Source organism: Equus caballus, chromosome X (assembly GCF_041296265.1).
Source record: "Equus caballus isolate H_3958 breed thoroughbred chromosome X, TB-T2T, whole genome shotgun sequence".
In the NCBI taxonomy this organism is placed as follows: domain Eukaryota; kingdom Metazoa; phylum Chordata; class Mammalia; order Perissodactyla; family Equidae; genus Equus; species Equus caballus.
This window is the reverse complement of record NC_091715.1, coordinates 124,355,907-124,383,768: the sequence shown is the minus strand read 5'-3', so window position 1 is coordinate 124,383,768 and position 27,862 is coordinate 124,355,907. Positions and strand designations below refer to the sequence as shown.

The 27,862-nt window shown below is 43.5% G+C and overlaps 1 protein-coding gene across 5 annotated transcripts in view; it reads left to right on the top strand.

The window, feature by feature from the left end:
- Nucleotides 1-6,296: 6,296 nt before the first annotated feature.
- Nucleotides 6,297-27,862, top strand: part of ZDHHC9 (zinc finger DHHC-type palmitoyltransferase 9) — a 29,290-nt gene continuing 7,724 nt past the window's right edge. The window contains exons 1-6 of one of the 5 annotated variants that reach the window (XM_005614492.4): nt 6,297-6,573; nt 6,920-6,985; nt 8,137-8,438; nt 18,055-18,215; nt 22,164-22,322; nt 27,086-27,223. In XM_005614492.4, coding sequence (XP_005614549.1) covers nt 8,272-8,438; nt 18,055-18,215; nt 22,164-22,322; nt 27,086-27,223 — 625 coding nt within the window. In that variant the 5' untranslated portion in view covers nt 6,297-6,573; nt 6,920-6,985; nt 8,137-8,271. The remainder of the gene's footprint in view (nt 6,574-6,919; nt 6,986-8,136; nt 8,439-18,054; nt 18,216-22,163; nt 22,323-27,085; nt 27,224-27,862) is intronic. The other 4 variants (XM_001500322.6, XM_023634365.2, XM_070257371.1 and 1 more) reach the window with 4 other exon arrangements.

The following is a 27,862-nucleotide window of genomic DNA, read 5'->3' as shown; positions in this document are numbered from 1 at the left end:
TTAGTGCCTCTACACATCCTTCCACCTCACCTGACTTTGTCTGCTTTCCAATTTCTGTACGCTATGATTTGACTTTGTTTGTTAACATTTACTTTATACTTTGTAATCATAGTTAAGTTTCCTGTGATTTGTCTCTAGGTTGGATTCCAAAAGTTGAAAATTAATAAACACAGTGTTTACATTATTATAATTATATAAATATTTTTCGGTGTCAAGCCAAGGGATGGGCCTCAATTATATTTTTTTGTTTATAGTTCTAATGTTACAACCTCTATCAATTGCTCTATATCATTCCATGTTCTAGTTGCCTTCATTATTGGAAAATGGCAGTTTTGAACAGCTGCGTATTTTCCTTGTGTTTTTGATTGCCTTTTTAAATTTTTACTGTGGGCAGACTAAATATATGCCTTCTTTACCATATTTCTGCTATCTTCCAGCTTCTTTCTCATTTTGTCTATTTTTCAGAAAAAATTCTATTCCTGAGGCCCACTTCCTGTGCTAACTAGAACCAATTCTTCATACTTGATTCATGGACTTCTTATACAGCTTTTGTTTTTCCTGGCATTTCTTTATTGCCTTTTTTGGTTTGTTTCTCGCATTCTTTGCCTTTATTGTATCCTCAATTTTCCTAGCTCTTAATCTCTTTTGCTGACTTCCCTTTTTCCTGGAATCCTCCTTCTATGTTCTCTACGGCATTTTTCTGGGCTGGTCAGATTCAATATCAGCCTTAGTTTTTGCATGTTCAGTCAACACCCTTTCCTCCAATTTCTATCTTCCAGACATTTGTGAAATACATTGTCATCTGATGTCCCTCTTCTCTTCTTTCTTGTGGGCTTATACTTTTTTAGTCCCTTTACTATAATTCTAATGGTGTCTTAGGAGGGAGAGGAGATAAATGCGTGTGGTCATCCTGCAATACTGAACAAGAGGTATAGATTCTTATGATAATTTTTAAAATCTTTATTTTTTAAGTCCTAAAATGAATAATGCTACTTGTAACTAATTCAGACAATAAAGAAGTGTATAAAGTTAAAAATTTTGTTCATCACCCTCAACCCCAGAGGTAACCACTGTTTGCTAAATATCCTTCCAGTCTTTTAAAATATGTATTTATAAAATCATACACATACACAAAATTAGTTTTCTTATTTCATAAAAGCTGAATTTTATAAACGTTTAGACACTATTTTTTTAAGATTGGTACCTGAGCTAACAACTGTTGCCAATCTTTTTTTCTTCTCCCTAAAGCCCCCCAGTACACAGTTGTACACTCTAGTTGTGAGTGCCTCTGGTTGTGCTATGTGGGATGCCGCCTCAGCATGGCCTGATGGGCAGTGCCATGTCCACGCCCTGGATCTGAACCCGCGAAACCCTGGGCTGCCGAAGCGCGCCTGAACTTAACCACTAGGTCATGGGGCCGGCCCCTAGACACTTGTTTTTTTGTTTTTGTTTTTTGTTTTTTGGAGGAAAATTAGCCCTGAGCTAACTACTGCCAATCCTCCTCTTTTCGCTCAGGAAGACTGGCCCTGAGCTAACATCCGTGCCCATCTTCCTCTACTTTATATGTGGGACGCCTACCACAGCATGGTGTTTGCCAAGCGGTGCCATGTCCGCACCAGGGATCCGAACCGACCCCAGGCCGCCGAGAAGTGGAACGTGTGAACTTAACTGCTGCGCCACCGGGCCGGCCCCAAGACACTTGTTTTTTAAACTTAATATATATCGGGCATACTTACATGTTAGTACATAGATACTTAATTTTTTAATGTAAAATTTTTATTGAAATATTCACACAGGCAGAAAGGCGATGGCCTGCTCTTTTCTGTATATATGCTGTATCTCATTATTTTTAATAGCTGCATGGTACTCCACTATATGGCTGTGCAATAATTAAAGGGCTTTTTGTTTGCTAACTTTTTCAATGATAAGCAATGCTATAGTGAACATCTTTGAACATAGATCTTTGAGCATTTGTGCTAGTATTTCTAGATAGAAGTAGGATTGTTGGATCGATAGTTATGTAATGTAAACACATTAAGAGATACTACCAAATAGCCCTACTAAAAGACTTTGCCAATCTACTCTTCTACCAACAGTATTTGAGAGGGTACAATCTTTTTTTTTTTTTTTTTAAAGATTTTATTTTTTCCTTTTTTCTCCCCAAAGCCCGCTGGTACATAGTTGTATATTCTTCGTTGTGGGTCCTTCTAGTTGTCGCATGTGGGACGCCGCCTCAGCGTGGCCTGACGAGCAGTGCCATGTCCACGCCCAGGATTCGAACCAACGAAACACTGGGCCGCCTGCAGCGGAGCGCGCGAACCCAACCGCTCGGCCACGGGGCCAGCCCTGAGGGTGCAATCTTTTGAGGCAAGCTCTCTCTAAAGGGTTGGGGACCCTGCTGTGCATAGTTGAGAACGGGACTCTGCACTGATTTTTATTCATCTTTCATGACTTCACATGAGCTGGTCTTTTCTCCCTTAGAATATTTTAAGTTCCGTATAGCTTGGGATTATGTCATATACTTCTTTGGTATTTCCCATAGTGCCTAGTACAGGCTGGACAAACCATGGGCGCTCAATACATACTTAATGATTGACTGATCAACTAGTTTATACTTTTGGACTACACAATCCCTTGAGTCATCTCCTGGAATGAGAGGGCTGGGCAGAGTCAGAGACGAGGGCTGTGCTGGGTCAGTGTCAGATGCTCTCACTTGGACATCAATTTTAGACCATACTCTAGGAACCTAATCTATGTAAAGCACCTGGCACGATCCCCGGCTCGGAGGAGGTCCTCCATAAACGGTCTCCATTGATGTTATTATGACTCCTGTTTAGTGAGAGGGTAGTCTTGGGGCTAGAGCTGAGGGCTTGAGCACAGCACCTAAAACCATTCTGGGCGGAGTCAGAAATCCACAGTCTAGAGATGAAACAAAATCGAGAACCAGCGGGAGCAGACCGGCATCAGAAGCAGAAACAGAGGCTTGGGTTGAGCAGTGCACTTGCATTGTGATGTCATCTTTCTCTCCACCCCAGGCAGTTTTTACTGGGCTTTCTGTATTTATTGGGCAGTGGCACCAGAAAGGTGCTTCTCAGTCTCTGACAGGAGCCAACAATCCAGGACAGTGCTGTGAACACAGGAGGTATGTAAGGAAAAAGATTCCATTGGTCTCTCACCTCTTGAAACAAATAATGTGGTGGCAACGTTGAGGATTCACTTGAGATGACGGTGCCAGAGAACAGCCATTTGACTAGAGCAAGATTACTGGCCAAGCTTTTCCCGACCAGGGACTGGGGGGCCCCAGGGACTGGGAAACCAAGCAGGCAGCCAGATAAGGATTAACTTCAGTGACAAATTTAGAAGCTATGAAAACATAGTGACACATGAATGACATGGGTTCAACAAAGTGAAGGATGAATCTGCTTACCTCTCTGCCCCCAGTCGGCAGTGTAGATAAGGGAGGGAGGCGGGAGAGAGCAGTTGTATATAGACATCATCATAACATACAGCATTGATTGCATTTCTCCTTTATGCCACACATTTAGCACACATTCTCTCTAATGCCCATTATAACTCTATGAAGTAGGCATTAGCTCCATATACAGATGAAGAAACAGGCTCAGAAAGGATAAATCACTTGCAGAATTTTACATAAACTGCTAAGTAGCAAAGCCAGGATTTGAACCTACATCTGTCTGGCCACAAAGCTTTTGTGCTTTCTACTATACTTACCACCCTGCCTCTTCTATGTCAGTGATAAGCAGCCCAGGCCTCAGGGAAACAGCTGTTGTTTAAGAATACTAGTTGGTCATGTGTAGGCAGGGTGTCCCATGGTTCTTTCTTTTGCTCATCAAATTCATTCTACATATATATATTTATTTATAGCCAGAAAGTTGGGAGAAGAGTACAGGTCAGGTAGCTGGGGTGGGAAGGGACACGTGTGTGTGGGAGGAGGGCAAGGGGACATGAGAGGGTTGAGGCTAGAGAACGTAGAGAGAAAAGGGGCCATCGGGAGCTCGAATGCAGGATGGGGGCTGATTTGGGGGTTCTGCTCTTGCCTGCAGTACTGAATGGGTCTCTGGGTGGTTGCAGAAGAGATATCTGCAGCAACACTAGCCGGCAAGCTGTAACTCAGTGGTGGTACTCAGGATCTGAGGCCCTCCAGGCAGCACTTTACACCTACACACCTACAAGCACACACTCACACAGGAGCCATACACATGGAGATAAGTTAACAAGCACACCAGAATGTCTGCCACCACACAGTGAAAGCCTATACTTTGATTCCAGCGGTGTTTCTAGTGGTCACCGTGTGACTAACTCCCCTTCAAAGGAGCCAACACTGATTTGATACAGAAAGTCTGGCAGGTTTGTTGCAAAGAGAAGAGAAAAGAAAAGAAAAGAAAAAACAATCTTAGTTTACACTCACAATTTAGTTGTGTGTAGATATTAAGATTTTTAGGGTTATATAAAATGATGTAATTTCATAGACGGAAGTGCTATGGAATGTTTATCTGTATCAATTTTCCTTATTTTTCTTTTGGTGGTGAGCACACATAATAACAGACCGTGATAAAACAAGCCTGACCTATACAGCCACTTACTCTCAGAGGGAATGTGACCCAGAGCAGGGAGGGGCAGAATTCAGGAATGTGTGGCCGTGACACATAGCTTCCAGAAGTCCCCGGGCTTCACCTGTACCCGAGGTATGGACAAAATATGTTTGGATGCTTCAGAGGTTTGTTTTTGACTGCTCTACAGTCAGGACGATGGCAGCTGGGATGACCATGCTATTCCTAAGGGCATCTGGTGCTTGGGAATCCAGGGGTCTGATGGGGCTGAAGGAAGTTCCTCTCCCTTCCATATCAAATGTGTGCAATACCAGCATCCTCCAGAATTCAAAGGGGAGAATTGGAGGCAATGATGTTGATCACACTCCTTATAAACTGATGATTATAATCAGCATGAGTGCTAAGGAACAATAGAAGCTTTATAAAGACATACGTTCCCCGACAAATTAATTATAATACATCTCTCTCATAAGAGAGTTACCTAGTGTTTTTTAAATCCTTTTAAATTTTTGACTGAAAGGTGCTACGAAATGTCAAATTTAATTATCATTAGGTAGCTTTTTGTTTCATATCATGTGGGACCCAGATACCATAAAGGAGAAATAGTTCTTGACCATGTACGTGGTCCTTCGACTAACACAAAAAAATACCTTGGGAAGAGTTTTGGCTGTCTCTTGTGTATTAATTGCAAATACCCTCGCCCTAGGAAACTTTATTTAAGCTCAGGAAAATAGCTGGCAAACTAGACACTCTCCCCAAAAGTGTGACAGGTAAGGAGAGGTCACCTTCATTTAGCCCTTTCTCATATTTTCCCTTATATTTGGAAGCCGAGAGCCATACGAGTGGAAACAGACCCACTGCCTTTTAAAGTCCGCCATATAATACTAATACTGTGGTTCTCAACGGTATTCCCCACTCACAATCTTTAACTTCTAAAGAATGCGACTCACTCAGGTCAGTAGCAGTGGCTCATTGTGGCAAACCGCAGAGGGGGGTGACAGAAAGAATCAACGTGGTTGGTGGGTCGGAATTTTGCCTCGGATCCCTCTCCCCGTTCCCTGCCATTATCATAAGATCTCCAAAGCTTATAGTAATTTACCACCTTTTTCTGGCAATCTTTACTTCATTACCTACCTGAAAGAATTTGGGTCCTGTCAGTATAGAGTTTCTCTAACTTCGTCACTGTCAATTATTTGTTTTCGGCACTGCAAAACGCTTCTATGTTCTTAGGGACAGTCATCCCTTTCAAGTTCCTTTTTATGTTTGTTTTGTTCTGAAAGCCTTAGAGATGCAGGCCAGGATGACTAGGGGGTGGGGGTGTCCCTAACTAGTGAATGGGACTTGCGAGGCAGAGGACTTGTTTCCATGCGGATAAAGAGTAAAATGCCGAGTCGCGGTTGATTCCATGAAAGTAGGGCTGGAGAGGCCCAGGGCGGACCTGGTTTTGGGTGAGCACCCGGATCTGTGAGCCAGTGTTGCTCCAGCGTGTCACTGTCTGTGGGGGGAGGCTGGTCCCCCGTCCCTCCTTGTCCCATTGGCACTACCGTTCACCGCCTTCTCTGCGTAACTATATTAATAGAAGGCGACGCTTCACATATTGGGGCTCGAACCCCAAAGGGAGGTTGGCAGAGGCTTGGCAGGTGGGCACGAAGCCGGGAGATGGGTGGGGGAGGGGGCGGAGGCATAGTCGAGTGGCGTTCGGGGTAGCCAATGGTAGTTCGAGGCAGGGGTGGCAGGGGCGGAGGCACCGAGGCCGATCAGCCAATGGAGGGCGAGCAACTACTGGAACGACCTGGTGACGTGAGGAGCGTTCCATTCGGCCAGCGGTGGGCGGTTGCCACAGCTGGTTTAGGGCCCCGACCATTGGGGGCCCCTGTCAGGAGGAGGCAGCCTCCGGCCTGGGTAGGAGAAGTCGCGGCCACCTCTGACGGCCAACGCGGTCCCCCGGGACAGTCCACTTCCTGCGCTCAGTTCCCGGCCCAGTTCGGTCTCCCGGGTTCAGGTAACAAGGGGTGGGGGTGGGGGTCTCCTGGGCTCGGCCGCCTGCTGGGCTGCCAGCCCCTCCGCTGCACCGGGACGGACGAACGTTGGCACTGCCCTTCTCAACTCGGCAGCTGCCGAGCCCCTGGCCGGGGGTGACTACACGTGGCAGGGCGTGTGTGAGTGTGTACGAGCGTGTGGAGGTGGCGCGCGTCCCGACCTGCCTGGGGCGGTGGTCCGCGGCGTGGCGGAGGCAGGGCGGGTCTCCCGAGGCCGCGCCCGCCGCCTGGCCGGGGACTCGGGCCTCGGGTCCCCGGCTGGTGGGCCGGTCGCTGTTTCTCGACGGATTTTGATCTTTGTTCTCCCAGGCCTGGCTCCCCTTCCTGGTCTGTTCTCCCGCCAGGCTGGTTTATCAGGAGGAGATTGTTTTCCAGGTTAGTTTTACACAAAGGAAGTGTTCTTTGCACCTCTGGTGCCCGCTCCCTTTCCCCAAGCCTTCCACCTTCTCCTTTCCCCGCTCATCTCCTGGGCTCTATTTGGACCCTTGCTCCCTCCAGCCCAGTATTGATTTCGACTGGGTTGTTTCTCATCAGTCAGATGGGCTGCAGGCTTCCGCCTCATTCTTGCCAGCGTGGGGCATGTGGTGTCAGTAAATAGAGGCCGCAGCACCACACCTGAGAGGAGGAGAAGGGTGACAGTGGCTGAGAAAGGCTGGGCCTGGGGATTCAGGATGCTTAGTAAAGATGGTACTTATGAAATGTCCCAGAAAGCACCTTTATGACTTTTCTTGACTGCTGCCATCTCCTCCCCCCCCCTCCACTTCCAGAACCTCTCCTGCTTAATCAGCCTTTCACCTACAGGTCTGTGATGTGGTTTCATTAGGATTCCCACAAATGTTAGGCTCCACCAGCAAGATTGGGTCATTTCTCGGACTCAGGAAATTACAGAGGGTTTGATTAGGGGAATTCTGTTTTGGGTAAATACAACCTGGGCATGCGTACGGAGTGTCCAGAACCTCCTAGCCCTGCCAGAGGAGGACTCGGTCCCTGGTGTGATTCATATTTCATTTGAGAGGCTAATTGAAGAAAGAAGGTGAAGAAGTGGAGGAGGGGAGGGAACGGCTCTTTAAGGACAGAAACTCTACTATTATTTTTAGAGTTCTCTTAATGATGATTACAGAACAGTGTGGTAGAGTGGAAAGCGCCCTGGACTGAAAGTCAGCAGACGTGTTTTCTTGGCTTAGCTTTGTGGCTGGGTAACCCTGGGTAAATTATTTCCTCTCTCTGGTTTTCACTTTGTTTCCAAATGAAGTAATTAGGGCTACTGCCCTTCTAGTTCCGAGGTTCTATGATGATCATTGGAAGCATAGGGGTGTATTTAAGAAGTTATACTAGCCCCCTTGTTTTTTTGAGAACCTTTAACCTTTTCTCCTTTTAGAGTACAAACAGGGATTGGAAGTAAACTTTTCCCACTTCCCCACCCCCACCCCTTCAGGCAGTGCTCGTCGTTCTGCCTCTGGGAAAGGAGGATTGAACTGCATTTTCTTGTTCCTGCCTCATTTTTCTCTTTTTGTGCTTTTTCATAGGGCTAGAAATTGGACTTTTGATGATGTTTGACCCAGCTGCAGCGATAGCAGGCAACGTGATTTCAAAGCTGGGCTCAGCTTCTGTTTCTTCTCTCTTGTAATCACAAAGCCCATTTTGGACCAGGAATTCCAATCATGTCTGTGATGGTGGTGCGAAAGAAGGTGACCCGGAAGTGGGAGAAACTCCCAGGAAGGAACACCTTCTGCTGTGATGGCCGTGTCATGATGGCCCGGCAAAAGGGCATCTTCTATTTGACGCTCTTCCTCATCCTGGGGACGTGTACACTCTTCTTCGCCTTTGAGTGAGTTTCCATTGAGTAGAGTTGCCTGATTACGGTTACTTTGGGTCCAGGGGAAGAACCTTCTTTCTGGGGAGTTTGTGGATGGTCCTTGGATGGCTGTCACTGTCCTCTTGAGCAATGTCTGTAGATCATGCAAACTGAATTCATTGCTTTGTGCTTATAGCAGAGTACGTGCTTCCTAAGAGACCTAAACCTTTGATACCAATTTTATAGCACTGATTTGGGGCTACCCCTGGCACACTTGGGGAATAAAGGAGTTTGTCTTTCTTACTCATCCCCCTTTTCAGTGGTCTCCTTAGGTGCTTAGTGACAGACTGCCTCTTCCCCACCCACCCAGCCTAGGGGCACCCCTCGTGGTCGTAACTCCACCCTACAATACTCATTCTCTTATTCTGGATCCTATTTCCTTAGGGCTCTGCCCTCAGCTAGCTGTTAGATTGAAAAGCCAACTCAATTGGGAACCTGCAGGTTGGTTCCAGCCTTAGCTGTGCCACAAACTAGCTGTGTGCATGGCGCATATGTACTTATTAAATGTGAGTTGCTCTTTCTTTCACTCAAAATCACTCAGCATAAACAACTCTTTATTCTGTGTGTGCCTCAGACCAGCCTTGGACTTCTTTTTTCCTGTGACATAATAGCTCGTACTAGAGCCACTGTTTGAAGTCTGTGTAAGTCACCGCTCTAGGGAGGTGGCCACTTTTGGGTTCTAGGCTACTGCAGCATGTCTACTGGGTGTGTTGAGAATGCTGTACACTCTAGGGATGGAAGCAATGCTAATTGGTTTGGGATTATTATGAGGAGGGCCTTGAGGAGCCAAGAGGTGTGTGTGTGGACTACAAGCCATGCCTGGTGGGAACCTACTATAGTTCATGTACTCGAGTGACCTGAAAATGGAGCTCCCGTGCTGGGACGTGGCCATGGGAGGGAGGAGGGGGCTCCTCGGCCAGCCTTTGTGGGTAATTAAAGTGAGCTCTGGTCTCTTGTGGCTCATTTTTGTCCTTCTCTAAGGGCTTCAGGCTTTCCCAGCGCATCAAGAGTGATTTTTCGGGCTGCTTTGCCAGACTTTATCATGGTGGCAGCTGGCTTGAGCAACAGCAGAGGGAAGGGGGGCCCCAGTTTACGACAGGGGTAGGAAAGTAAGGTCACAGGCACTTTTGCTGCTGCTGCCTGCCGACTTTGTGAAGTACTTGGCAAAGTCAGGCAGGTTGATGATGTCTTCTTAGCTGCTTTCCAGTGTGAGTTTCACGCCAGAGTGTGTGTTTGTGTCTCTGTGCTTGTGTGTGCCTCGAGTGAGCGTGTGCGGTCAGGCAGGCATACGCGTTAACAGTAAAACATTTTTTCCCCTCTCCTCATCCTTGTCTCCAAATTTTCCTTGCTTTCTTCCTGCCTGTCTTCTTTTTGGAAGTGCGGAGCCGAACTCTGCTCTCTATCATTCTCCCTCTCTTTCCTTCCTCCCCCTGCTGAATCACTTGCTCTTTTTGCTACCCCCCACCCTCCACCTCGGGGTTACATTTTTGTGGTTGGAACCATTCAAAACAGAGATGAAATTTGTTTCCAGGCCCTGGGTGAGCTGGTAATTCTGGGCCCAGAAAACCTCTGGTTTGACTGGCTGGGGGAACTTGAAATTTGGAGCTCTTGGCGTTTGGCCATTTTTGTACCTGGGAGCCAGACAGAGTCTGATTTGGATCTGTTCCACTAGGCCCCAAGGGCCTCTGAAGAAAACTGCCTGTGGGATGAACCTTATAATTAGCCCAGTTACTGTTCGACAGAGGCAGGTTGAGTTTTCTACCAAGATGACTTTTTTCCCAAGTTATTTCTTGAGCTTTGCCCTCAGATATGAAGGGTGAAGTTGTTTGCAAACTGCCTGGAGTTCCAGTTATCTGTGCAATAGAGTAAATATTTTTGAGGGTAGGACTCGGGGAGGGAGAAAGGAGAGGGGGAGGGGAGAAGGAAGTAAATGTGCTAGCTGAGGAGTGGAATGGAGAAGTATAAATCTGACCGAAGGGGAGAGGACCCTGGCGATGAATCCTTTTTACTGAGAATGGTGGAATCTATGTTTGTGAATGTGCGTATGTGTGTGTGTGTGTGTGTGTGTGATATATAGACACACAGATAGTCTAGGTGGTGGCTGCCTTGTGCCTAGCCAATGACAGGCTGTCCGAAGGACACCAGCATGCCTCTGAGGAGTGAAGTCTCTTTCTGGTCTATCTCTTTTGGAAGTATATAATTTACTGCCAACCACACAGTGGCGGGTCGGGTGTGGGGGACAGAATATGGGCTTCCTCGTTGGTATTAGAACTAGGAAGATCTCAAGAAATCAGCTGATCTAGCCCCCTGCCTTCAGGCAGGTGAGAGGCTCTGAACCCCCAATGATAAAGGGCTGTCTATTTTCATCCTCAGATTGTCCAGGAGCATAGACTCCGCATCCTCTGGCTGCTGCATTTTTGCCCTGGGGAAGAGAGTCTAGATCTTGAGGCACGTCTGGTCCTGCCCTTTAGTTACAGGGTCCTGCTTGCAGCAGGTGCTTAGGAACAAGCGCGAGTTGATTTATAGCTGCTCGTGGCACAGCCCTGGGTTGGCCAGATGGCGTGAGAAATCTGGTCAGGCCTGTGGGTGCCCCTTGATGGAACGCATGCAGTGTTAGTAGTGCCAGTGAACATCTCTTTATTTTTGGATTTTGCCTCTACACATTTAGACTTCTCAAAAGAGGGACCTGTAATTTTCAGTGGACAGACAGTAGGTTGAATACATAAAATGAAAAAACATTGTCCATCCAGGAGCTAGTTAGCTCTGTATTGTTAGAAGTGTTTCCAAAGAGGCTGGGTGGCCATGTCAGGGCTGCTGTCACAGTGGATTCCTGCCCGGGATGGGAAATTGGGCTAGATTATCACTAAGCCTCTTGCAACTCCAAGAGTCTGAAATTCTGTATAACTCTTGTGTCTGTCTGGAAGATTCAATTAAACACAGAAAAGGAGAGGATAGAAGATTACCAGTAGGTAGCTGTATTTAAATGTATTTATGCATTTAAATGTAATTATATCTATGATAAATACATTTGAATTTAAAAGCAGAGTGAGAATTGTACAGTGCTAAAAAAAACAGATTTCCTAATTTATTCTTAGGGTGAGATATTTAGGAAATGTGAGTGTGTATGCCATTTTCAGCTTTGAGCACTTGAACCATTCTTAGTCCTTTCTGCTCAAACCCTGTCCAGCTTGTGTGATGAAAACATAGCTACCTTGGCAGGGAATGTCCAGACACTATAGCAGAATGACACTGACAACCTGTGAGCTGTCCAGCTACTGAAAGGCTATTGTGGTATTTAGTTAAACTCAACTTCCTGATCAAGCTTGGGAAAAGGACCAAGTGCACTGTCTTCTGGAATTGGCTTCCTAGCTGTCTCTTTTAAATTTGTGACCAGATCACTAGTGGGGTCAAGGTCCCCAGACTTCTCTTGTGGCAAGAATGACTGTGTACCTCTTGACCCCTGAATTAGAAGCAGTTTGGTGCTGTGATCAGCAGTTTGCTGTGTGAGGCATATGCCTCACTGTGCTGTCTATAGAGGAAATCGTCTCCAGGCACTACAGACCCTGGTGAACTGACCCTCATGGGTGCTTTTGATGTACAGAGGAGTCATTGAGTTGGATGAGCTGAAGAAAGCTTTGTACTGCTTAGTAATTGTCCCACTTCTAGCCTATCCAAATTCTACCTCTCTTTCAAGTCCCTTCTTGAATCTTCTTTCATGAAACCTTTCCAGTAATTTCTGCAGTCATAGGACTAATTGTACATATCACTCATTTAACACATAGTCATATGACATTTCTTATATTTCTGAATTCTATGGTTCTTACACCTTGAGCTCTTTCAATGGCAAGGACTATCTCCTACGTCTGTGTGGCCCCCACAGTGCCCTCCGCCAGGCCTTACATAGAGTAGGTGATCAATAAATGTTGCTGAATTAATACATTCTGGATGCACTTAAAATGTGAGGTGATAGTCTTGACTCACAGAATCATAGTATGGTAGAGCTGGAGACTATCGCCATCCTTTTGCAGGTGTGGAAACCAGGCCCAGAGAAGTGAGGTTACTTCATCAGGATCGGTTGGCCAGCTAGTGCCTCCATATGATACTACCTTTCATCTCATTGTTACCTTTTGAATATGGAATCCTGAAGACATTCAGATTACTAAAGCAGTGCATAGTGCCGAATGCTAGACTAGCATATTCTGGGTTCTTGCTAGCTAGTGTTTGTATTACCTACTGGCGTCTAGGTTATTTGGGCCTCCCCAGTTCATGCTACTAGGAAACAAAGGCGTATTTGTGAAAAACTGATGGCATTCCGCTAGCCTTGCGGGAACAGGGAAGCCCATCTCTAAACGTGAAGCTAGAAAGTAAGCTGTGTGAGTTATGAGGGATCATTGCCTCTGTGGTCACTCCTACTCCCTGCTGCCAGGATGAGGACACTCAGAAAAACATTAAGCAGTGTGTGCTCCCTACCTTGTTACTCTGTGGGTGGTCCTGATGAAAGGGGCACCCTGTGGACAGATGAAAGAGAAAAGGCACTCTGACAACACAAGGTTACCAGATTTGAGGAGACACAGGGCTATCTAGACCAAAGGCAAACTCTGACATGGCAGAAAATCCGTGGCTATAGTGACAAGGTCCAGGTTCCTGAAGTTCCGTAAGTGAGATTGGGAAGAGGAACAAGTGACTTTATCGTGATCTCTAACCAAGAGAGCATTCTCCGGAGAATTGCTCTGTGGAGGTTCAGCCTTGTGCTTTATCCAGCCCGAGATTCTGTCTGTGACTTGGCCAACCAAATGACAGTTTTAGAAAGGCATAGTTGCCTCTTTATCAATCTGTTACAGTGCTTAGCTAAGCTCAGCTTCCTGATAAAGCACGTTCCCCGGAGGAGGGTTGGGTTATGTCCTGAACAGTGTGCTTTCCTTTAACAGTTCTTTTACGATTCTGTCATTCTGAATTTATCTGTATATTTTCAGCCTCTACTACCTTTTGTGGTAATGAATTTCATGCTGTCAATCTCCACTGACTGCATCCCCTTTCTTTTGAGAATGAGTCTTAATTGAGGGTAGTGATCTTCTATTTTGGGAAAAGCAAGCACAAAAAGCAGGGATGTCCCCCAGCATGCTGACATCAGTTGAGATGTTTATCGAGGGAGAGAAGAGACTTCCTAAATCTTCCTCCTCAGAGATGCCAGAGCTGGTATTGTGTTTAAGAACAAAAGAGGCACCTTATGCTTCTCACAATAGCAAGAAGCTGGTGAATTCAGGGTAATTAGGGGGATGATTCTTGAATGGAACAATGAGAAGGCAAGAACGTTATGATGATGAGTAGATAAGGCCAGTTAATGGAGGGCCTTGGAATACTGGCCTGTAGAGTTTGAGGCCTCCTATAGTAGGCAGCGGGGAATTGTTCTAAGTTCTTGAGCAGGGGTATGTTATAGTTGAAATTTGTTATATGTTATAATTGGAATGTGAAATTTGTTATTGTAACTGATATTTGGCAACTACTTCGCAGGTTTGCTGGATAGAGATTTTTGGCCCTCCTCTGTGAGAGGATGGCTCATCACCTCGGCGTTGAAAATGTTCCTCTTTGGTTAATTTTCTCTTTTGCTACTGAAGCAAAACAGGGTTGTGCATTTTCCTCTGACCTTCACATAGCAATAAATCTAGAGGCTGATTTTAAATTATGGTATTAGTGTCCAAAGAAACCTTTTCTCTCTCAGCAGTCTCTGAGTGTTATCAGAAGAACCTTGAACCAGTCTTGTGGGTGGTTCTACAGGTTTACTGTGCTCTAGAGGTAGGTAGTATGTAAGAGGACAGACAACCATCCATATCGGGGAGGACTTATAGCAAAGGCTTATTTCTGTTATGTGGGACCAAGGGGCATTGTGGAACTCTAGTCCTTTGGCCCTTCCTGCTGTTCCAAGCATAGCTCTTCCTTAAAGCCACCCTTAATGGCCGCTATGGGAGCAGTTTCAAGCAGCCACCAGCTTCCCAAGAGAGCTCTTCTCTGACCACTTACAGCCCTCGGAGTCTGAATCACCATCCTAATACTTGATTATTGGGCTTATCTTTCTTTAGCTGTTTCATATGTATGTTTTGTTTTCCCCAACAAAATTAACTCCAATATCTCTAGTTCTTCCTTTGTTAGACCCATAAATACTTGTTGGCTGATTTATTGCACTTATGAAAGAATAACAACAAAAAGCATAGCAAGAAAGCTGTTAGGGAGTATTGTATAGAACACAAAGCCACACTGCCAGTCCGTGAAGCATAGCCCTGCCGTGGAATCTGTCTGAGTTCTTCCCAGGTCCACTCATGAGTCTCTTTTGAGTTTTTTCATGTGAATTGAAGTCTGTGTCATTATCATTGTCCCTCCAATGAACTGGCATGCTAGGGATGGGGGATGGGACGTGACACACCAGCCCAGCCTGGCACTGCTGGTTACTGCTGGTCAGTACCACCATGTGGCCCATGGGACATGTGGGAGTCCTATCGTCTAGCCCAGCTATGGAAGCCTGAGGCCAGTCAAGAGGTTGGTAGAGGATGGCTTAAAATGATGGTCTCTCTTCACGTGGCAGAAATGAGGACGTAGTGGGGACATGGTGGCATTTATAAAATTCACAAGGAAGAAAAGCAATTTCTAACCCCCTGGAAGGGAGAAGGCGTCTTGGTACTTGAAAGACAAAGGAAAGCTCTGTTACCTTGTGTTTGTGGATGACAGATCCAGTCTTTCACTAAGACAAATTGGTGATGTTCGAGGGTGTACTCCTGACTTTTGAGCTTGATATTGGAACTAACGCCAAATCTTCATATCGTTTATTCCTGTCAGAGACAGATCTCTAGCTTCCTGCAGTTATGGGACTATCCTAGGGGGGTATTTTTGATCGTAATTAAAGACAGACGTGATGGATTGTGGTTCACAACACTCTTAGCTGTTGGCTTTCTAAGTTTCCTCTTACTTGGAGTAGAAAGGCCTGCTGGTCCCACATCTGCCTTCCCAGACACACCCACTCACTAGTGACAACTGGCTGCCAGTAGCCTCGTCTCTGGAGAAGAAAACAATGAGCCTGTTGTGTAGTTGTTGACATACAGAGTGGATTGTTTTAGCAGGTGCAGAAGATAGTCTGTGTGGAGACTACAGAGACCTTTATCCTTGATGGCGTAGTGTAATTCAAATCTAAGTTGCTCTTTGTCCAGTCAACAAGCAGGTGTTGAAATGGGATTTGTTTAAGATCCGGTCCTTCTGTACATGAGAGTAACGTTAATTTGTGTGTGTGTGTGTGAGAGTGTGTGGTTGTTCTAATCTCTCTCTATCTTTTCCCTGTAATAAAACAGTTTAAATTCCCATTGGTGGCCAATCAGATAGCTCTGATTTTTCTAAGCCTTTTGATTGGAGACTGTACACCCAGGGCAGTTTGAGTTCTGGAGACATCAATTCATTGTTTTCAAGAGAGATCTTAGAGATGGGCAGTGGCTAGGGAGATGGCTGTTTTCTGTTAGCGTGGTAATTTTACTTAGCTTGTTCTTGAAATGGAGCCTTGTGTTTCTCCTCTGTCCTTTGGGTCCCTGATAAGTGGAGGTGACTTTCGCTTCTGAATTCACTTCTTGATTCTCTGTACCAGTGAAGGAGAACAATGGGAAAGGGGGACAATCAAGCTAGTGAGGTGCAAGGACCTTAATTACCCTGAAATCTGTTAGCCAGATCCTTCAGTTCTCCAAATTTCCCCCCCCTTGGCTTTTAAGAGAAAGAAGTAGATCATACGAAAGCAAGCTAAGACCAAAGATGTTTAAAACAAGCAGACAAGCAAACAAAAAGCCACAGAAATCATTTTTCAAGTTCACTACATGTGTTCACCTCCATGACAAACCTTTTAGCCTGATACTACCGCTGGTTCGCACCTGTCGTGCGGTTATACGTGGGGCGGGGAGGCTGGGGAGGGTCTCGTGGGGATTGTTCCAAAACTGCAGCTATTGTACAACCCAGGGTTAAATGTTTGCTCCGAGTGGACAGCAGCTTGCTTAATCCCCATGCCGACGAGGTAAGCCTTTTTTCCTTTGCTTTCCTTTCCTCCGCTCCCCCTCTGGTCCTTGCTCATCCATGTATAGTCTGCCTCCAAGAGATCTCCGTGTTGAAGGGGAAAATGTGCCTCAGGAGGAGAATAAAGATAGGTCCGTGATAACTGTCATCTCACATTCCCATTTCTTTGGTTTGAAATTCAGTTCAATTCAACAAGAATTTGTTGAAAGCTTCTTTGTTCCCATACTTGTATTAGGCTCTGGGAGATTTAGAACCATGATGATAATGTTGATAGCTGACATTTACTTAGCGTTTACTGTGTGTCAAGTGCAGTTCTAAGCACTTTATTTATATTCATGCATTTGATCCACACAGTGACCCCATGAAGTACTATTATCCTCATTTCACGGATAAGGAAACTGAAGTTGACTAAGGCACCCAGCTAGGAACTGGTGGAGCCAGAATTCAAACCCAAGCACTCCCACTCCGCAAAGACAGGGTTCTTGCTCTTCTGAAGTCCGGTAGGGGGAGATGAGATCAAGATAGTGAAATCACCTGGGAAAGAATACAAGGTTCTGGCAGTGAGGACAACAGGGGTAGAGAAGAGAGATTACTGCAGCTTAGGATAGACCTTTTGGAGGAGGCAAGACCTCTTTAAATCCCAGATTCTTTGTCTATCAAATGGGTATAACAGATTCTACTTCATAGATTTCGTGTGAGAACTGGATGAGATAATGCGTATAAAGAGCTTAGTGCAGTGCCTGGCATTTGGTGAGTGCTCAGTGAATTGTGGTTGCGATGGTGACAATGATGGCATTGGTGTCTCCGGGACCTGAAAGATGAGTAGAGCTGGGATCTCCAGAGAGGAAGAGGAATGGCCTTCCAGGTGAATTATGAGGAAAGTGTGGGAGCAAGCATGATGTTTGGGAAGGAGTGCTAGAGTGATACAGTTTTCTTATTCCCTTGCTTACGGTCACTAGTCACCTGCTAGCTGAGCTCACTGAGGAGGGAAGAGGAATGCATGTTGCAGAGTCAGCTGGCAGCCCTGAAGCTTTTCACTGGCCTTGAAGCACGCTGGCCATAGCTTCTGTCTGACACTGGGATCCTGCTTCATGATTGGTCCTCATCTTTTCTTCCTCCTTCTTGAGCTCAGGCCTGATGCCAGATGAGTGGGTATGAAAAGCTCTTGACATTCCCAGAGTGAGAGCAACCTGTGGTGCTTACAAGTCCAGTCTCGGTTGCTTCCCTGACCTTAACAGGTATGAGCCTTTCCTGAGGCACAGAGGAAATGTGGCTTCCAGCAGGCTGACAGGAGGGAGTGGGCTTGGGGTAGGGGAGGTCCCTTGAGACTGTCTTCTGTAGATTATATGTGGCATCAATCAAGTATTAGTTGAGCTCCTACTATATACAGAACCATATGTTAGTTTTGGGTAGTTCAAGAGAAGTAAAAGCATGGTCCCTGCCCTCGAGGTACTGCTGATTTTGTTGTGGAAACCAGATTGACACATGGGTAACAATTTGGGGTCAATGTAGGGTAGGTATTACTAAATGTTCAATTGCCTGCTTGCTTCAGATGCCGCTACCTGGCTGTCCAGCTATCTCCTGCCATCCCTGTGTTTGCTGCCATGCTCTTCCTTTTCTCCATGGCTACACTGTTGAGGACCAGCTTCAGTGACCCTGGAGTGATCCCTCGGGCCCTACCAGATGAAGCAGCTTTCATAGAAATGGAGATAGGTAAGTTTTCCAACCAGTTGGCGAGACTCCGTGCAGTGGGTGGCTTTAATCAGTAAGGGACTGGAATCATGAGAATAGTTGCAGATGAAGAATCACTTCTAGCCTTTTCCCTCTGAGATCCTGAATCTGGGGTCACGACCACTCTGTCAGTTTGGTAAGGCGGGTGTAGCAAGACTCGAAAGTCATATGCGTCATTCCTCTGTGTGTTGGGTTGCATTTCAGGAGGGATTTGTTACCAAGGTCCTGATGAAAGCTGTAACTTTCTCTTCATAAAAATATTTTTATATGCATGCACATACATACGATTTTGAATGTAATTTCAGGGATTCATAGATCTTATGAAACATACTCATGGGCCCCTGAGCAAGAATTCCTGCTTTAGGGGAATACACAAGGTGAGGGGGACAGCTGTGGTGCCAGGAACCATTGAGAATTCTAGGAATGGTGAAGGAAGCAGGTACAGGTTCATGACAGTGCAGTCTGCAGCTCGGGGTAGGACTCTTTGGGACAGAGGTAGAGTGCTACACTACCCAGGAGCCAGGGTGGCTTCATGGATTGAAGCAGAACATCCCAGGACTGGAGGAGGGGGTATCCTGGGAGCTTGCACTGGCAAGGAAGGCTATGATGCCAGTATTTGCAGGGTCTGGGAGCCCACCAGACCCAACAGCAGTGCCTGCCTAAACTGTTCTCGAGTCCTGCACCCCAGTAGCTTGAGTCAGCCTTCAACCAGATAGAGTGGAAGAGAGGGACCCAGGACTTGTAACCCTCAAAGCTGGCCCAGTGGAACACCAATCTGTGGGTAGCCTTTAGTTCTTTTAGGGTGTTTTTTTGTTTTTTAGATTTTAATATTACTTTAATTAAAAACACACAAACCTATTTATATATTATTTTTGAGAGAATTTACATTTTTATAATAACGTCTGCCTATCTAAGAAAATAGTATGTCTTTCTATATTTTCAGATTAAATTTTATGCCCCTTAATAAAATTTTTATAGTTGTCTTTATCTAGTTTCCATACTTCTCATATTGAATTTATTCCTAATGTTTATATGCATGCTATCATCAATGAAATGTTTTCTCCCATTTCTACTTGATTTCCTTTTTTCCTCCAGTTTTATTGAAATGTAATTGACATATAACATTGTGTAATTGTGTACAATGTGTCGATTTGATACTCTTTTAGGGTGCTTTAAAAGCTTCCAAGCTTTTGTATTTCTTTTGTTCATTTTAGCTGTGTCTCTCTCCAGCTTCTCAGTGAATTTCTTTTTCAAAAATTCTGGCCTGTTATAGTTGAGCTAAGGGGACATAGGTTTGTACACATCTGGGCTCAAACTACTTAGGGATGAGGTGAGGGTGGGAATGGTGGGAAGAAAGCAGAGGTGAGGTGTGTTGGCGCAGCTAGAGTTCGGGGGAGACCTGGGGTAGTTAGGAGCAAGATAGGGAGGGAGAGTTGTGAGTGCCGCGTTTGCTCCATCTGGGTCATTCTTTTATTTATCATTCCCTTTCCATTCACATATGGGGAAACTGATGGTCAAGGCAGTGCCTTGACTTGTCTTTTGCGTCTAACAGCCGGTTGTTAGCAAGGTTAGCTCTGTTTTGCCAAATCACTGGGCCTGGGGCCCAGGCTTGAGCTGTCACGTTGAGACCTCTGCATTTACCATGTTTCTTTCAATAGAAGAGTGCCTTCTTGAGTTCGTATGTTTGTTTATGTTAGCAAGTTTTTGTCAATTTGCATCCAGCCCTGTACTGGGTATGCTGTGAGTGGGGGCTGGGCGGGGTGGAGGGAAGAAGACCTGTGATTCCCTTGCATCCTAGCGCCTCATGGGGAGGATGAACCATGAACTCTGTCTCCCGGATGCCCTCATGGAAAGCATGTGCAAAGAAATATTAAGGTGGCATTTGGTACTTATATCATCCTCTAATGAATAGCTATCCCCATCCTCTTAAGCCTTGTGACACACTGTTATTGTTTGATTTCACAGCATCCACCCCACTCGGCAAAAAAAGGAAAAAAGTTCCATATGGCAGATATTTTTAAAATCAAAGTGAATTGAAAAAATATTCTGTTTTTAGAATTATCCTGCACAACGAGGGTGCAACGAGACAGGCACTCTTCTATGCTGCAGATGAGCGGGCGTGCAAGTTGATACGATCTGTCTGGGAAGCAGTTTGACAATAAGTAATATGGGCTGGAGGGGTTCATACCCTTTGACTCAGTAATTCCACTTCTCTCAGGGTTTAGCTAAAGGGAATAACCAAAGATTTACACAAATTACTGTAGAAGGATTTTTAGTGCATCATTTTTTCTTTTTCCTTTTAATATGGGCCAGCTATTTTAATGCCAGCAACTTCATATATTACTGCTCAAACTTCAACATGCTTTTCTTCTTTCTTTCTATTTTGGAAATTAATTTAACACATGACTATATTCTTGAGGAAGGGAGGAGGGCATGGGGATTGGGGTGGCGATCAAAAGAGTTTAAGCTTTATCTGTAATATTTTGAGTTTTTGCATGCAGCATTGTTTAAATAGTAAAAACCATAGGCAACTTAAATGCCACCAATATGGAATGATTAAATAAATTAAAATACATGCATATGATGGAATATTATATTGCCAATACTGATGTTTTCAGAAAAAAATTGACAACTGTGGAAGAATATTCACCATATAATGTTAAGTGGAAAATACGGGATACAAAATTGTACTTATAATATGACCTCAAATTTTAAAAAATCATGAATGTTTGTTTATCTGTCAAGAGGCGATAGAAAGAAATGCACCAAAATGCATGAATATCCCTAAGTTGAGAGATTGTCAGTGATTTTTACTTTTTCTTATTTATGTTTCCTGTTTCTTTCCAAATTTTTTACAATAAGCGTATACTACTCTTATTTTTAAATAATTGTTTTTCTGATTATAAGTATTACAAGTCTTTTTTCATGCATATATTTTATTTTTGCAAGATAATATCCTTTTATACATGTTGCTTTTTAGCATGCCTTTTTATTTTGCAGTATATTTTGAATATTTTCCTGTGTTGTCAGTTGCTCGTCTGCATCATTTTAAGTGGTCACATAATATTCCATCCCGTGCATGCATCATAATTTACTTTAACCAACCTCCTATTGTGACATTGAGGTTACTTTCAGTTTTTCACTGTTAAAAGAGACTCTATGACAAATATCCTTGGGTCAACATCTTTTGTACATCTCTTTGTAATTTTTTTTTTGATGAGGAAGATCGTCACTGAGCTAACATCTGTGACAATCTTCCTCTATTTTTTTTTATGTGGGACATCACCACAACATGGCTTGATGAGCAATGTGTAGGTCCACGCCCAGGATCTGAATGTGTGAACCCCTGGCCACCGAAGTGGCCACTACACAAGCTAAACCACTACACCACTGGGCTGGCCCTATCTCTTTATAATTTTGATAAGTTCCTAGAAGTAGAATTGCTGGGTCAAAAAATACACACATTTAAGATTTTGGTAGCCACTACCATATTGCTTACTGTAATGTATAAAAATACCTTTTCATCCCTGCCAACACTGACTATTCTTGTTGTGTTTAATATTCGTTGATATAGTAGGTGGACATGGTGTCTTTGTGTCAGTTTTTATTTCTTCGATTATTAGTGAAGTTGGATGTTTTCATATGTTTTTTAGCCATTTTTATTTTTTCTTTTATGAATGTTTTTCTTTGTAATCAGCCCCCAAACTTGAAGAAACATTTTTTGACATGTACACAAAAGAATTGCATGGCACTCAGTAGAGTTTTGGGGGGACACTCTGATGTTGAGAATCTAGTCTGGAAATGCTAGTCTGGAGAAGACAGTGGGCCTAGGGCACCTTTGATTACTCCCATTGCTTTTGGAGAGGTGGTGAGACTCTTGAGCTCAAATAATGGCTGATGGGGATATTAACTGTCTCTACTGATCTACAGAAGCTACCAATGGTGCCGTGCCCCAGGGCCAGCGACCACCCCCTCGTATCAAGAATTTCCAGATAAACAACCAGATTGTGAAGCTAAAATACTGTTATACATGCAAGATCTTCCGGCCTCCCCGGGCCTCCCATTGCAGCATCTGTGACAACTGTGTAGGTGAGTAAAACCAAAGGGACTTTGCCTGAGGGAAAGGCTGAGTTGAAGAGGAGAGGCAGGGGGATTTTTCTCTGGAAAAATCAGTAGGAGTGGGAAGATAACTTTAGATAGGAAACAAGCTAGATTTAGTTACAAAAGGAAAGGGAAAAAGCTTCCAAACAACTGTAAATTAGCTGTACTTCTGTAGATCAAATCTTAATTTAAATATCGTCTAGGCTAAAATGGAAAAAATAACAGCTTTTTGGTAAATGGAGACATAAACTTTACCTGTTTCTCAAATCTAGACTTTGCTCTACTGGATCCCTTCCACAGGGAGAGGAGAGCCCTAGTCCACTGGAGGGCAGCAGCGGGGAAGGGAGGGCTGTGTAAGAAGTTGTGTTCCCAGAAGAGAGTCGCTAGCATTTATTGAGTTCCTACTATATGCTAGGCACTGTGCTAAGTACTTTCCCTTTCTCTCATTTAAGACTCATAAGAACCCCGTATGACAGGTATCATCCCCATTTTACAGATGAGGAAATAGGTGAAGCACCTTTGTGTAGGTTCATATAATTAGGATGAGATGAAGCTGGAACAGATCTGATTCCAGAACCCTCATTGCCTCTTCTGCTGTTGCTGGTGCCACAAGGGGGGCAGGTGTATGTGTGCATAATACATGGGTCTGTGCTTCTATCGGCGTATGTGTGGCTTAGTTGTAATCACTGCCTAGTGTGTGCTGAACCCTGGGAAAGATAAGAGACAGGCAGTAAATATGTCTGTCGATAGGCATATGTGTGCAACTCCTTATGTTATCAGTGGGCTTACTTCCAGCTTTCTTTATATATGCCATGGAGCCTGAGTACACTGCTTTCCTCTTATTAGCCAATTCTTTAGGCAAAGGTTGGGAAGATAGATCTTACTTTATATGGTAAGAAGCTATATGTAGATAGAATTTCTATAAATTGAAACTCATTTTAAATGAGCCAGGAAACTTGATTTTTTAAGAAGGTCTGATGTAAAGGTTTTCATAAAGAATCCCCGCTCCTTAGTAATATTCTTAAATATAAATAACTCATATAAATTGATTTTAAAAAAGGAAGCACTAACTTTCCAGTAGAAGTATGCACAGCAGATAAAATAGGAAATGCAATTAGTTAGTTAGCATGAAAGAAATATTTATCTCTACTAAAAATCAAAGAAATAAAAATTAGAACAAGATCTTTTTTAATCTAGAAAAGGAGCAAGGAAAGCCTGATAATACTTAGTCCTACACAGCTGATAGGAGGGTAAATTGGAACAAACTTTTGGGAAGGTAACCTAGCAGGATTCATAAAAGCCCTAAAGCATGTCTACCCTTTGATGCCAGTGATGCCGTTTCTAGAAATCTGCCCCAAGAAAATAATCAGGGATGTGGTAAAAAGATTTATGTATGGAAATATTTATCCTAGGATTATTATAATAATGAAAAATAAGAAAGAGCCTGATTGTCCACCAGTAGATAAGTGGTCAAAAAAGTTGTGGGACATTCGTACAATAGACTTTTATGGGAAAAGTTCATTCCAGGAAGCTAAATGAAATGAAACAGAAGATAGGCTATATTTACATATAGTGTGATCTCAGTTACACGTTTAAAACAATGTAAGTATGTATAGAGAAATATGCAAGGAGATACTCCAGAACGTTTATAGTTGGTTATCTATAGGTTGTGGGTTTATGAGTGATTTTGTTCCTTTCATTTAAAAAATTTTTTTCAAGTTTTCTACAATGAGCATGTATTACTTGTATTACCAGAAAGAAGTGTGATTTAAAATACAGTAAAAATGTATCTGTATAAATCTGCATTTTCTGATGTTTTTACGTGGCGCATTTGCTTAAAGTAAGGCTATATTTATGATTCTTGATCCAGACATTAACCACTTGGACATCTCATTCTTCTCTACATCTTCCTTCCCTTTTATAAAAAGATATATTGTAGCCGTTTGATGAGGAGATATACCATTCTCACAGCCTTATTTTTTGACCAGTACACACCAATATTTTTTGACAGTACAGCTCAGTGTTCTTCAAAAATGATGTATTCTTCGTGTTTTTGGTTCATTTCACGTGTTCATTGTAGAAAATATGGGAAGTACCAAAAGTGTAAATAAAATTTAATCCCAAACTCACTCTCCATTTTACTGTATTTCCTTTCAATCTCTCTCTTGTTTGTGAAATTCAATCACACATGACAGAGTTTTTAGTCCTGCCTTTGCTGCTTAACATTATATCCTGGGCATTTTTCTACGTCTTTAATAAATGTTTTTTTAATGACTCCATAATCCATCATATGGCTATATTCTAGTTTATTTAGGTAGTCTCCTGTCATTAGATATTATTCATTATTACATTTCATTCATTATTATAACACTGCAATCAAAATTATTAAATTTAAGGATGTGGCAAAACTGGAACCTTCGTACATTTCTGGTTTGAGTGTAAAATGGTGCAGCCACTGTGGAAAACAGTTTGGTGGTTCCTCAAAAAGTTAAACGTAGAATTATCATATGACCCAGCAATTCCACTCGTGGGTATATCCCTGTATTAATTAGCCTGCTAGGGCTGCCATAACAAAACACCGCAGACTGGGGGGCTTAAATAACAGACATTTATTCTCTCGCAGTTCTGGAGATTAGAAGTCCAACATGAAGGTGCCCCAGGGTTGATTTCTGGTGAGGCCTCTCTCTCTGGCTTGCAGGTGGCCATCTTCTTGCTATGTCTTCAAATGTTTTTTTCTCTGTGCCTGTGCACTCCGGGTGTCTCTTCCTCTTCTTGTAAGGATACCAGTCTTATTGGATTAGGGCCCCACCCTTATGACATTATTCAACCTTAGTTCCCTCCTTAGGGGCCCTGTCTCCAAATAAAGTCACATTGGAAGTTAGGGCTTCAATATACGAATTTTCTTTTGGGGGGTGGGGCACAATTCTGCCCATAATAATACCAAAAAACATTGAAAACAAAGACTCAAACATACTTGTACGTCAGTGTTCATAGCAGCATTGTTCACAATAGCCAAGAAATGGAAACAATCCAGTGTCCATCAACAGATGAATGGATAAACAAATGTGGTATATCCATACGATGGAATGTTACTCAATCGTAAGGAGGAAGGAAGTGCTGATGCATGCTGCAACATGGGTAAACCTTGAAAACATGATGCTAAGTGAAGGAAGCTAGACACAAAATGACCAATATGGTATGATTCCACTTATATGAAATATCTAGAATAGGCAAATTCATAGAGATAGAAAGAAGATTCGAGGTTAGCGGGGGTTGGGGAAGGGGAAAATGGAGAGTTACTGTTTAATGGGTACAGAGTTTCTGTTTGGGGGAGATGAAAGTTTGTGGAAATAGGTAGTGGTGGTGGTTGCACGACATTGGTTGCCACTGAATTGTACACTTCAAAATGGTTAAAATGGCAAATTGTATGTTATATGTATTTTACGACAATAAACAGTAAAACGTTACTGAACTTAAATTTGTCACATCTCTATTTCCTTATGAGAAATTACTGAAAATAGATTTATTCTGCCAAAGGAGTGTGAGCATTATAAAGGCTTTTGATACATACTGCCAAATTGCTTTCCAGAAAAGTTCTCTCAATTTATGCTCCCACAAACACTATATTAGAGGGGCCCTTTTACCCTGTTCTCACTAGTATTGGATATTTTTTGTATTCTTATTTTGATAGGCAAAAAAGTGTCATATTGTTGTACTGGTATTGCGCTGAATCATTAGTAAATCTGAAAACAATTAAATATATGTTTATATGATATTTATTGACTGCCTATTTTTGCCTTTTGGCTATTTTCTTGAAGGACTATTTGTATTTTGTTATTGATTTGTAAGGACTTCTCATATACTAAGGTACAAAATTTGCATTGCCATTGTTTTTTTTTGGTCCTCTTTAATTTTCTTTATAGTAATTTTTAACATATATAAAATGTGTTTTAAAGTTTATGGAGTCAAATATGTTTTTCCTTGTCATCTGTGTTTTCTTCCATTACTTTTATGCTTAGAAAGTCCTTCTCCATAAATATTCATCTATTCTTTATAATTATTTTATGGTCTCACTTTGTTTTTACATTGAACTCTTTAATTCATCTGGAATTAATTTTGATAAATAGTGCGAGGGGAAAAAAATTAACCTTATTTTCTGCCCAATAGCCAATTGTCTCAGAGTTGCTTATAGAATAGTGACTTCCTTTCACCACTGATTTTGTAATGCTGCCTTTGTTAGAGAGTAAATTCTCATACATTCCAGAGTCTGTTTCTGAGTGCTTTCCATTCCATTGAGCTGTGCCACACCGTTTTAAGTATCGGGGTTCTATAATTTTTTACTAACTGGAGGTTAAGAAAAACCACACTACTCATTTTTCAAAATTTCTTTGGCTATTTTCATCTCTTTGTTCTTCCTGAATGTTGTAGGCCCACCTACTAAGATTTTTCTTTGGAAAAGCAAGGTCATTGCTGTTCACTGGCTGTGAGACAGATCACGTCACTTCTTGGTATCTCAGTTTCCTCATCTGTAAAATGGGGAAGAGAATATCTTCTTTTGCCCAACTTCCAGGGTGATTGTGAGGATCAAATGAGATGGCTACGAAATCTTTGTGAAAAAGTGAAAAATAGAAAGCACGTGTTTTACAATGGAAATAGGCGGCGATCCCGGGTCTTTGACTTAGGCATTGCGTGGATGGCGGCTGCGCTTCGTTTTGGAGGCTTTGGCACTGGACTCTCTCTCTCTCCCGCAGAGCGCTTCGACCATCACTGCCCCTGGGTGGGCAATTGTGTTGGGAAGAGGAACTACCGCTACTTCTACCTCTTCATCCTTTCTCTGTCCCTCCTCACGATCTATGTGTTCGCCTTCAACATTGTCTATGTGGCCCTCAGTGAGTATGCAGGGCAGTGTCTGCTGTTGGAGTGGGGGTTGGGATAGGAGAAGACTTGAGGACAGCTTAGGGGAGTGGTTGGGTGTCCTGGTGGGACTTTACCATTCAAAAGAACCTTAGAAACAGTTAGAAATGAGCACTACTATCTGCTCATGAGGAGGCTCCAGACCTCAGCTCACGCCAATCAGTATTCACCACCTGTGTTGGCCTTCTCACTGGCCCTCTGCTGGGGATGGGGCCGTAATTACTGGTCTGTACCCAGAGTAGTAGGCATTTCTGAGGTGATCCCAAAGGTTGGGGATGTGTTTTGCTGTATGCATCCTCTCGTATGCCTTGGGAGACCTTCTCTGTGCCAGGTGGTAGAAGGTTACACTAGAGAAATTCCTTTTAGTAGCTCATGGTTTACTTTGGGAGAGAGAAAATATACACCTTCATGTGTGCACGTGCACACACACATACATCAGCCTATGGGCAGATGGGATGTGGAGTTGAAGGAGTGGTCTCGATCATGACAGCTTCCTGGGAAGAGATGAGTTCTCAGCTGGATTTTGAAGAAGGGAGGGACACGGATTGGTGAGGAGAGAGGATTTTTCTTGGGTATTTTTTATTTCTTTTGTCTGTGAATGACTATGAACCGTG